Below are 12,735 nucleotides of genomic sequence, written 5' to 3'. Positions count from 1 at the left end.
TCGGACTATAAGACGCACCTAGGTTTTAGAGAAGGAAATTAGGGGGGAAAAAACTTAATATTCCCTATACTGGTAAATATGGTCCCTTCATCCCCATCCTGATACACATGGCCCCCTCATCCCTATCCTGGTATGCATGGCCTCCTCATCCCTATCCTGGCAGGAATGATCACCCTCATCCCTATACTGATATGTAGGGTCCCCATCTCGTCCTAGTATGCATGGCCCCATCCCTATCCTGGTATGCAGGGCCCCATCCCTATCCTGGTATGCAGGGCCCCATCTCGTCCTAGTATGCATGGCTCCTCATCCCTATCCTGGTAGGAATGGTCCACCTCATCCTTATACTGGCAGGAATGATTATCCCCATCCCTATATTGGTATGCAGGGTCCCCCATCTCGTCCAAGTATACATGGCCCCATCCTTATCCTGGTATGCAGGGCGCCATCCTTTACCTGTTATGATTGGCCCCTATCCCAGTCCTGGTATGCATGGCCCCATCATTATCCTGGTATGATTGGTCCAATCCTTTCCTTATCCTGGTATGCATGGCCCCATCAGAAAAGATTAAAAAAACAAACCATTACACTTACCTTCCCGGCGCTCCTTCGCAGTGTCCTGCTCCGTTGCTAGCAGCAGCTTTATGCTTTAGTGTGTACAGGACAGGAAAAGTGGTACTCTGCAGCAGGGCTGCCACTAGGAATTTCAGGGCCCCATACTAGCAAAATTTTCAGGCCCCCTTGAGACTCCGCCCAGGCTCTACCCCACCTCTGCCTCCACCCTTTCAGCCTTCCACAGTCCCACCGCACACTCTTGGAAAAACTCAACTTCACCATGTCCTCATCAATCAGATATTAACAGTTCCCATCAAAAACCAGATCACATACATAGACAGCAGCTTTTGTTCTGGCCAAAAGAGTTTTTTAAGCCGCCACCATGACACGGTAGACTCTTTTGGCCGGACGCTATAGTTTTATATATTTTTCTTTAAGGGAATGAGTCACATGCATCTTTTTTAAATGACCATTAATACAACATACAAGGGACAAATACCATCACACTATGACCAGACCACATAGTGACCAAATAATACCACATAAAAGGAACAAATACCACCACACCATGATCAGACCACAATACTAAGTGACATTATAGACATGAGCTCTGTCTTTACTGTCAGTGTAAGGTAATATAGTGATCACCAGAGACATTATACACAGAAGCTCTGTATACAGTGTCAGTGTACAGGTAATACAGTGATCACTGGTGACATTATACACAGGAGCTCTGATTATAGTGTACAGGTAATACAGTGATCACCAGTAACATTATAAACAGGACCTCTGTATACAGTGTCAGTGTACAGATAATATAGTATTCACTGGTGACATTATACACAGGAGCTCTGTACAGAGCATATAGCGTTAGTGTACAGGTAATACACTGACTCACCAGTGACGTCACTAGCTGAAGTCCTTCATCTTTGCTTTTCTTTTTCATGCAGTACAGACCGCCATCACTTCTTCCAGCCAGGACTCATCTCTGCGTAAAATAACACATAGCTACCTAGAGCACGGCTTCCAGAGCACATTCCCCTCTTTTTCCTTTCTTCTACACTACACATCTAAATACAGATATGCACCCACCATCAATATATAATTGATTATTATCTAACCCACCATTCCAAATATCAATTATAATATGCCACTGAGCCCCTTCTAACTATAAATAGCCACTTTCCCCACCTAATATATAAATTAATTAGCACCTGTACTCTTTCCCCCAATTCATTACTAGTCACTACATATTCAGTGCCCCCCACTATGTACCTCCTGCTTCCCCGACTCATTATATTTACATGCCCCTTCCGCCCCAATTCATTGTCATGTCTTCTCTCTTCTACCCTCTATTCATTATCAACAGCTCTACCCCCACATTCAATACATCATTTACTCCCTCACTCTCAAAATTAATTTGCTCTCCCCACCATCAATTCAATTGCTTTCCCTCTTCCCTCACTCTCAATTCATCATTTGCAGTCTCCCATCCTCTCCCCCCCACTTCATCATGTGCAGTCCCCTTTACCCCATGTCATCCTTTGCAGTTACTTTTAACACTTTCCCCACATCATCATGTGCAGTCCCCCTTTATCCCTCCCCCACATTATGTGCAGTCCCCCTTTACCCCCCTCCCCACATCATCATGTGCAGTCCCCCTTTAACCCCCCTCCCCACATCATCATGTGCAGTCCCCCTTTATCCCCCTCCTCACATCATGTGCAGTCCCCCTTTATCCCCCCCACATCATGTGCAGTCCCCTTTATCCCCCCTCCCCACATTATCATGTGCGGTCCCCCTTTATCCCTCTCCCAATATCATGTGCAGTCCCCCTTTATCCCCCCACATCATGTGCAGTCCCCCTTTATCCCTCCCACATCATGTGCAGTCCTTTATCTCCCTCCCCACATCATGTGCAGTCCCCCTTTATCCCTCTCCCCACATCATGTGCAGTCCCCCTTTATCCCTCTCCCCACATCATGTGCAGTCCCCCTTTATCCCCCCCACATCATGTGCAGTCCCCCTTTATCCCCCCATCATGTGCAGTCCTCCTTTATCTCCCTCCCCACATCATCATGTGCAGTCCCTCTTTAACCCCCTCCCTACATCATGTGCAGTCCCCCTTATTTCTTCCCTGTCATCATGTGCAATTCCTCATCCCCCCTCACCCATTTAATTCATTTTGGACAGAAAAAAAAGCTTTGTATACTTACCTCACAGTTGCTCCCCAGCAGCGCGACTCTGCTGCCAGCATCCGTTCCGGTACAGGTCAGACGTCCTGTGCGCGCCGCGGTGGTTGGCTTTTCAAACTTCTGCAGCCACAGACCCTGGTGCGCGTGAAGCGATGGCCGGGGAATCACCAAGGCGCAGGGAGACTATGGTACACAAGATGAGGTGCAAACAACAAAGGGTAAACTTATTGGAAGGCAAGGAATGAAGTAGATAAGAAAGGTGCAAACAAGGGTATGCAGTGGCAAAAGATAATGTACAAGAGTTTGTGTTCTTTAGCTGGGCCATCAAATAGCACAGAGCCCCAACTATTACACAGGCAAATCCAACCAATGAACACAGAATGATGCTATTCTACGTGTAACCTCCTTGGCCTCTACTAAACAGGCCACACAGCTGCCGTGTTCTGTCTACTGAAGCCTACACTAGGCCCTGTCATGTGCACAAATGGGAACAAACTCACAGCAATGTTGGGGACTCGGGTCCAGTCCCGGGGGCCGCCAGAAGTCCTATACGGTACTGCGCACGTCTGCCTGGCAGAGCCGTGAAATGTGATCTTCTCCTTCCTTCAGGGTCCTGGAGGTGCTCCTGGACACTGTAAATCCCTTTCTCGGTCTCTTTGTGGCTTCTCAAAATAGCACAGGACAGCCACCTTTGCTACACCCAAAGGGTCTGTTCAACTTCACAAGTCCAATACGTGCCAGGCTGTGAGACCTTTATCACAGTTACATGCACAGCCATTCTCAGAAGCAGCTTCTTTCTCTCTCCCTCTCACAGGCTCAGCTCCTTCCCTCTTCAGTCTTGGGCAGTTCATAACACAGTCTTTTGCACGAGGAAGCAGAACATTCCATCACACCAAACAAGGGGGGCTGCTGTCTCTTAAAGTAGCAGCGTGTCTCCTACTGTCCATAACAGCACCACCCCTATTACACGTGCTCTCCTGCTTGTCCGCACTGACGATGGCCACGATCACGAGCTGACGTGGGCCGCCTCGGCCCTTGTCAGCGCGTGCACAAAGTGATTGCACGCGCACCAGGTCCTGTGCAGAAGATTTAAAGGGCCCATTTTGAAGCTCAGAGCCGCCGACCCAGCGGGCATCTGCCCGATTGGGCAGATTATCAATCCAGGCCTGCCGTGATGTCATAGTGCCCTCTGACCTGAGACGTCACAGTCAGAAGATGCGGAAGACGTCGCAGTGGTGGAACGGGGAGAGGTGAGTATCACAAGTGGCGGGGCCCTGAGCAAGAGGGGGGGAGTCACACTCAGAGGTGCCGACACTGGCACTGGCATTGGGCCCCCATAGCGTGCTGGTGTCCCCGACAGCTAGTGGGCCCCCTCTCCTGCTCAGGGCCCCGGCACTTGCCTGGGTGCGCCGGGTGCTGACGCCGGCCCTGGAGATAAATATTCTAAAACAAGTATTGCAAAAAGAAAAAAAGACAGAATTGCTGCTCTTTCATTTAATGACGCACCACCCCCAACAAAGAATAATCAGTCAGTACAGTATACGTGCAGCAAAATTGTGTATTTACCCATACAACCTTCTTACTAAACCAAACCTTCATATGACTATATTGATTGGAGAATTAAAAAGTTATCGCTTTAGGAAAGAAGAAATAAAGGGTTAAGTGACTGGGTGTAACTACAACTTTGTCCTCTGTCCAGCATTAGACACTTCCAGTTTCGTTTCTTCCTTCTTCCGTCAGCCATGGCGTCTGCTGATCTGAGAGACGAGCTGCTCTGCTCCATCTGTTTATCTACATTTATGGACCCTGTAACGCTGAGATGTGGACACAACTTCTGCCGGGTCTGTATTGGTTGTGTGCTGGATACACAGGACGAGTCTGGAGTTTATTCCTGTCCTGACTGCAGAGAAGAGTTTCAGGAGCGGCCGGCACTGATGAGGAACATAAATCTCCATAATGTCGCAGAACGTTTCCTGATTACTCAGCAAGAACAAGAGGAGATCACCGGGATCTGCTGCACTTACTGTGTGGACTCTCCGGTACCTGCTGTTAGATCCTGTCTACACTGTGAGGCTTCTCTGTGTGATAAACACCTGAAAGTTCACAGCAAATCAGCAGAACACGTCTTATCTGATCCCAGCACTTCTCTGGAGAAAAGGAAATGTTCTGTCCATAAGGAACTTATAAAGTATTATTGTACTCAGGATGCCATCTGTATCTGTGTGTCCTGCAGTCTGGCCGGAGAACATCGAGGACATCGGGTGGAGATGCTGGAGGAGGCCTCAAAGAAGAAGAAGAAGAAACTGAGAAATGTTCTCCAGAAACTGATCACAAAGAGAAAGGAGACTGAGGAAAGAGTCCGGAGTCTGGAGGAACGCAGGAGAAAAGCTCAAGAAAAAGCAGCTGGAGAAGCCGAGAGAGTCACTGCCCTGTGTACAGACATCAGGAGACGGGTGGACGACCTGGAGAAGAAGGTCCTGAGTGAGATCTCCAGGCAGGAAAAGGAAGAGTCACTGCCACTGTCTGCTCTGATCCATCAGCTGGAAATAAAGAAGGACGAGCTGTCCAGGAAGATGAGACACATTGAGGAGCTGTGTAACATGACGGATCCACTGACTGTCCTACAGGAACCAGACACCGGTGACTTGTGTGATCCTGAGGAGGAGGGAGGTGGTGAGGACACAGGGGGACATGATAAACAGCCCCATGATGGAGATGACCTGGATGTGGCTGTGATCTCACACACATTACACACATTATGTGAGGTAATATCAGGTATAAGGAGCGGGATCTATGTGGAGGGTCCTGCAGACATATTACTGGATGTAACCACAGCTGCTAATAATCTCCATATATCAGACAACCTGAAAACTGCGACCTGGACAGGAGAGAAGCAGAATCGTCCAGAAACAGCAGAGAGATTCCAGGATTATCAGGTGATCAGCAGGAGGGGATTTACCTCAGGGCGACATTACTGGGAAGTGGAGATCAGTAGATCAGTGTTGTGGATGGTGGGGATGTGTTATCCCAGTATAGACAGGAGGGGGCAGCAGTCACTGATTGGATATAATAACAAGTCCTGGGGTTTGTGGATATATAATAATCAGTGTTCAGTGATACATGGCAGTAAAGAGATCCGGTTACCTGACAAGATCTCCAGTGATAGAGTCAGGATCTGTCTGGATTATGAGGCCGGGCAGTTGTCCTTTTATGAGCTGTGTGACCCCATCAGACACTTACACACCTTCACTGCCGCCTTCTCCGAGCCCCTTCATGCTGCGTTATTTGTAGTTCACCCATCAATTTATGGTGATGCCTGGATTAGAATTTGCAGCTGAACAATAATAATTGCTGTAAGATATTTGCCCAGAGACCGGTGACATCACAGGGAGGGGGATCTGGCTGAACAGTTAATATAACAGGTCATGTGATCTGTGGACCCCATTATGGACGACCCCCCAGGATCATTACTGTTATTAGTTTTAGGGGAGGTTCATAAAACCGTATAGAAAATCATTCAGAGTTTCATGCAGAAAAGTGGGACGATCTTTTTCTCACTTGTCCTCCATATACAATTTGCTTTTTTACAGCAGCTATTAACCATTTACAGTTTCCTGTGTTACAGAATTACAATGTATCCGTACAAATTTCTGCCTATACCGTGGCGCTGTATGGCATCACATTTTATTTTTATTTTTTTCCGCACCCATAGATTTGAGTGGATGAGTCTAATCTGATTTCCACAAGAAACTCGCACATGCTGTGATATTTTTCACCTGCCGACATTGTTCCTGGCACCGTCTGTTATTTTTCACCAATATCATTCATACCAAAAAGACCGTCTGGAGAACGACCCTCAGGGCTCCTGGACACGACGTTATATTTCACCCGACCACACTTGGGCCAATGTTATTCCATGGCACAGAGACTCCCCCGTTCATGTCTATGGGTGTGCTAGAAAAAAAATCACACGTCACAGTATAGCGTTCGATCTTTACGGGTACATTACAATTCTGTAACAGGAAACTAAATGGTTAATAGCTGCTGCTGTAAAAAACGAATTGTACACGGAAGGATGATAAGTGAGAAAATTATCGTTCTACTTTTCTGGATGAATCTGACGATTTTTTATATTCTCGACTGAACCTCCCCTTAGGCCACGTTCACACAACCAGTATTTGGTCAGTATTTTCCATCAGTATTTATAAACCAAAACCAGGAGTGGGTGATAATACAGAAGTGGTGACGTGTTTCTATTAGGCCGGGGTCACACTAAACGACGCAAAATACGGTCCGTAGTTTACAGGCGTAATACGGATGAATGACCCCTAAATAGTGCCACGTATGTCATCCGTAAGCAAGGTGTGGTCGCGTATTTTGCGCATGTCAGCATCCGTATGGCGAGATTTTCTCGCAGCCTTGCAAAATGGACATATAATGGAGCCCTATGACAGGGTTTTTCTAACAGAAACGAAATAATAGATATAGACACATAAAATGCATACACTCACTGGCCACTTTATTAGGTACACCTGTCCAACTGTGTGTTAAGACTTAATTTCTAATCAGCCAATCACATGGCGGCAACTCAGTGCATTTAGGCATGTAGACATGGTCAAGACAATCTCCTGCAGTTCAAACCGAGCATCAGTATGGGGAAGAAAGGTGATTTGAGGGCCTTTGAACGTGGCAAGATTGTTGGTGCCAGAAGGGCTGGTCTGAGTATTTCAGAAACTGCTGATCTACTGGGATTTTCACGCACAACCATCTCTAGGGTTTACAGAGAATGGTCCGAAAAAGAAAAAAAATCCAGTGAGCGGCAGTTCTGTGGCCGGAAATGCCTTGTTGATGCCAGAGGTCAGAGGAGAATGGGCAGACTGGTTCGAGCTGATAGAAAGGCAACAGTGACTCAAATTGCCACCCGTTACAACCAAGGTAGGCAGAAGAGCATCTCTGAACGCACAGTGCGTCGAACTTTGAGGCAGATGGGCTACAGCAGCAGAAGACCACACTGGGTACCACTCCTCTCAGCTAAGAACAGGAAACTGAGGCTACAATTTGCACAAGCTCATCGAAATTGGACAGTAGAAGATTGGAAAAACGTTGCCTGGTCTGATGAGTCTCGATTTCTGCTGCGACATTCGGATGGTAGGGTCAGAATTTGGCGTAAACAACATGAAAGCATGGATCCATCCTGCCTTGTATCAACGGTTCAGGCTGGTGGTGGTGGTGTCATGGTGTGGGGAATTTTTTCTTGGCACTCTTTGGGCCCCTTGGTACCAATTGAGCATCGTTGCAACGCCACAGCCTACCTGAGTATTGTTGCTGACCATGTCCATCCCTTTATGACCACAATGTACCCAACATCTGATGGCTACTTTCAGCAGGATAATGCGCCATGTCATAAAGCTCGAATCATCTCAGATTGGTTTCTTGAACATGACAATGAGTTCACTGTACTCAAATGGCCTCCTCAGTCACCAGATCTCAATCCAATAGAGCATCTTTGGGATGTGGTGGAACGGGAGATTCGCATCAGGGATGTGCAGCCGACAAATCTGCGCCAACTGTGTGATGCCATCATGTCAATATGGTCCAAAATCTCTGAGGAATGCTTCCAGCACCTTGTTGAATCTCTGCCACGAAGAATTGAGGCAGTTCTGAAGGCAAAAGGGGGTCCAACCCCTTACTAGCATGGTGTACCTAATAAAGTGGCCAGTGAGTGTATATACACACAAGTTATTGAGATAAACATATATATTTATATTTCACAGAGTTCTTCATAGCAGAATAGTCGCTAAGGCTGGTTTCACATTTGCGTTAAAACAACGCTGCGCCCTGCGTCGTTAAGCCCCGCCCCGAGCCGGCTCCCTGCCCGCCCCATTCGGGATCACCGCCTACTTTCGCATTTGCACGCATGCGATCGGCGCACCCTATCTTTAGCATAGGGTGCGCAGATCATGCGCTGCCAGTGTGAAAGTAGCGTGCTGCGCACTTTTGACGGTGCGCCGTGCGCGCCGAAATGCAACATGCTGCATTTCGCCGCGCACGGCGCACCGTCAAAAGTGCGCAGCACGCTACTTTCACACTGGCAGCGCATGATCTGCGCACCCTATGCTAAAGATAGGGTGCGCCGATCGCATGCGTGCAAATGCGAAAGTAGGCGGTGATCCCGGATGGGGCGGGCAGGGAGCCGGCTCGGGGCGGGGCTTAACGACGCAGGGCGCAGCGTTGTTTTAACGCAAATGTGAAACCAGCCTTATTCAATTGCCGGCTTCTATCAAATTATTCCTCAACCCAACATGAAATGACACATGGTTTACAGTCAGTAAAGCATTTCATTTCATGTTTTTTTTATATGTCCCTGACTAATAATTTGATGAGGGTTTGTGTGCAAAATTTGGGAGTTGTAGTTGTAATTTTAAGGGGTTATTTTGTTGTTAAATAATGCCAGGGATTCCCATTGCCCTGTAGTGGTGGCGAATGAGTTAATCTAACAAAGGGTTAATGTCACCTTACAATCGAGTGGTGACATTAAACCTTTGTTAACTTAACCCACTCGCCACCACTACAGGGCTATGGGAATCCCAGGCATTATTTAACAACGAATTAACCCCTTAAAATAACAACTACACCTCCCAAATTTTGCACACAAACCCTCATCTAATTATTAGTCAGGGACATATAAAAAAACATGACATGAAATGCTTTACTGAATGTAAACCATGTGTCATTTCATGTCGGGTTGGGGAATGATTTGATAGAAGCCGGCAATTGAATTAGCGGTTATTCTGTTATGAAGAACTCTGTGAAATATAAATATATATATGTTTGTCACAATGTCATGTATGTATGTGTATATATATATATATTTATTTATATTAGATTATGGCCCGATGCTATCGCATCGGGAGGATGCGATAGCATCACACCTCTTGCCATGTTAACCCTCAACACACACACTCCTCTCACCTTTCACCATCTCCACTCACGTCCACTCACTCTTTCACTCCACATACGACCCCTTCTCTCACTCCGTCTCTCATACTCACGCCGTCATCGCCGCTGCTCCACGATCCCCGACATCATCTTCCGCCGGCGCCATCCTGGATCCAGACGTTGTCCACGCCGGCGACATGTTCTTGCGGCGACACCATTTTGAGTATCGTGAAATCCCGCGAGATTTCGCCGACGCCATTTTGGATCCCGACGTCCTCCACGCCGGCGACATGTTCTTGCGGCGACGCCATCTTGACTATCGCGGGATTTCGCCGATCCAAAATGGCGTCGCCGCAAGAACATGTCGTCGGCGTGGAGGACGTCTGGATCCAGGATGGCACCGGCGGAAGAAGATGGCGGGGGTCGTGGATCAGCGGCGATGACGGCGTGAGTATGAGAGACGGAGTGAGAGAAAGGGTCGTATGTGGAGTGAAAGAGTGAGTGGACGTGAGTGGAGATGGTGAAAGGTGAGAGGAGTGTGTGTTGAGGAGGAGTGGTGTGTTGAGGGTTAACATGGAAAGAGGTGTGCGGTGACGTCACCGGTTACAACTGGACGGAAGTTGTTACAACCGGAAGCTGCTTAGGGCATTTATTATTATATATATGTATTCTATGTGTATATATCTATTTCGTTTCTTTATTAAACCTGTCAGTGTGAGTTTACTGTATAGCGCACTGAATTGCCGGCTTTTCTAAAAGACACCGGGTGCGTATTTCTTGCAAGTCACACGTGTGGTCCGTGTGTAATGCGTATTTTTAGCGCACCCATAGACTTGCATTGGCGTACTACGGGAGTAGTACGCTGACAATCGCAGCATGCTGTGATTAGCACGGAGCGTAGAATACGCCCGAGAAATATACGGCTGATGGGAGCAAACCCATAGAGAATCGGAGGCCGGAGTCACACTGGTGAGGAATACGGGTGCGTGAGAGGCGCAAAAACCACGCATTAGACACGGACCAATAATTCACTATGGGGTCCCTCGCACCAGCCGTATATTTCTCCTCAGTATCCTACGCTCCGTGCCACTCGCAGCATGCTGCGATTGTCAGCGTACTACGCCCGTAATACGCCAATGCAAGTCTATGGGTGCGCAAAAAATACGGATTACACACGGACCACACGTGTGACTTGCGAGAAATACGCACCCGGTGTCTTTTAGCAAAGCCGGCAATTCAGTGCACGATACAGTAAACTCACACTGACTGTTTTAATAAAGAAACGAAAGAATAGATATAGACACATAGAATACATATATATATATATGTATTCTATGTGTCTATATCTATTCTATATATTCTATCTATCTATTCTATTCTATGTGTCTATATCTATTCTTTCATTTCTTTATTAAAACTGTCATAGGGCTCCATTATATGTCCATTTTGCAAGCCTGCGAGAAAATCTCTCCATACGGATTCCATACGGATGCTGACATGCGCAAAATACGCGACCACACCTTGCTTACGGATGACATACGGAGCACTATTTAGGGGTCTGTCATCCGTATTACGCATGTAAAATACTGACCGTATTTTGCGCAGGTTAGTGTGACTCCAGCCTAATGCGTGGTTTTAGCGCCTCTCACTCGTCCGTATTCCTCTCTAGTGTGACCCCGGCCTTATACTTTTCCTCTGATTGTTCCTCTCCTGGTTTTGGTCACAAATACTAAGATAGAAAAATCCTCACGAAATACTCAACGTGTGAACGTGGCCTGAAAATAAATTGCTCTGTGTCCCCCCCTTTTTAGAGATCTTCTTTACTTTTCAGGGCTTGTTCTCTACATGATGAGCTGTAGTTTTATAGCTGCCATTTTCAGGTCTATACAATATTGTGATCGCTTTTCACTGATTTTTTTCAGGGAATTGTGGTGACAGAAAGAACAGATATTCTGGAATTTTGATTTCTTTCCTTTTTTTACTTCATGATGTTCACCGTACGGGTGAAATAATTTTATATTTTCAACAGGTTGGATTTTTGTGGACGCGGGAATACGAAATATTTTATATTTTAAATTGTTATTGTTTGTAACTGGGAAGATACAATATGTGAATTGTTTTTTTGTTCCTATTTTTTATATCTTTTGTTTAGTTTTTCCTTCTTTTTCAGTCTTGCAGTCGTTTGCTCGCTTGTAGTATATACGGTATAATCTCAGGATTGCTGTATACCGTCACTGGCAGTTTCCTATGAAGCTCAGTCACAGTCTGGGCCTCACAATAGGACCGAGGGTGCAGAGACGCGGCCTATACATATCGCACCTAGTGAGGAATTGATAAAGTGTAACAGGAGAATGTATAACTGCTCATCATACAATAATCTGTGTGACAGCCTTATTCCACCTTTCTGTCTCACAGGACAAGGGTTGTCGTTATGTCCCGTGTTGGTCACTTCTGGGATATTTCTGGTTTTCTATCATTTTGGAGATTGTGTTTTTCCTGTAATCCTCACACTGTATTATATCTAATGTAACCGCTCGGTATAATAAACTGTCCTCCCCTCCTGTAATATTACTACTCTGTCACGTGTCTCCTTGTGATATAGTGGGGGCTGGAGGCGTAGCTGTAGGGGGCTCACGGGCAGCCATCGCACCAGGGCCAGAAGAAGAAGAGACGATCCGGACTCATGGAAGAGTCAGCAAATCCCATCCGCCCCTGATCTTGCCTGAAACTTCCCGGAAACTGGCGATTCCTAAAGGATTTCTTTATCCAGGAGGCCGGGAACAGGTCGCGTCTCCTGACTTTACAGTTCTCTCTATTACGATCATCTCTTATTGGCCACTGCCCACTATGGAGGCCATAGTACAATGATATGGTAATGATATTATGGCAGGTGCTCCACCCTCCCCCAATATTATAATGGCGACCTATCCTAAGGATATGTGATCATTATAAAAGTAGTGGACAACTCTTTATACCCAACGTTTCTTTCTATAAATCCCCACATGCTCTATTCATGGCGTTTGTCTCCCACTGACGTCAATGGAAA

General features: G+C 46.7%; 1 protein-coding gene across 1 annotated transcript; it reads left to right on the top strand.

Moving 5' to 3' along the window:
* The first annotated feature begins 4,475 nt into the window (after positions 1–4,475).
* Positions 4,476–12,260, top strand: LOC141083449 (E3 ubiquitin-protein ligase TRIM17-like). The gene is made up of 2 exons (XM_073567722.1): positions 4,476–5,686; positions 11,612–12,260. Exons 1-2 carry the CDS (start codon positions 4,493–4,495, stop codon positions 11,651–11,653), a joined length of 1,236 nt encoding a protein of 411 aa, XP_073423823.1. The 5' UTR covers positions 4,476–4,492; the 3' UTR covers positions 11,654–12,260.
* The last annotated feature ends 475 nt before the right edge of the window (positions 12,261–12,735 follow it).

The sequence above is a fragment of the Dendrobates tinctorius genome, unplaced genomic scaffold (assembly GCF_039654945.1).
Source record: "Dendrobates tinctorius isolate UK_male_01 unplaced genomic scaffold, ASM3965494v1 ptg000020l, whole genome shotgun sequence".
NCBI classification, from domain to species: domain Eukaryota; kingdom Metazoa; phylum Chordata; class Amphibia; order Anura; family Dendrobatidae; genus Dendrobates; species Dendrobates tinctorius.
The sequence above is the reverse complement of the archived record's forward strand: the minus strand, read 5'-3'. Positions and strand labels throughout refer to the sequence as shown.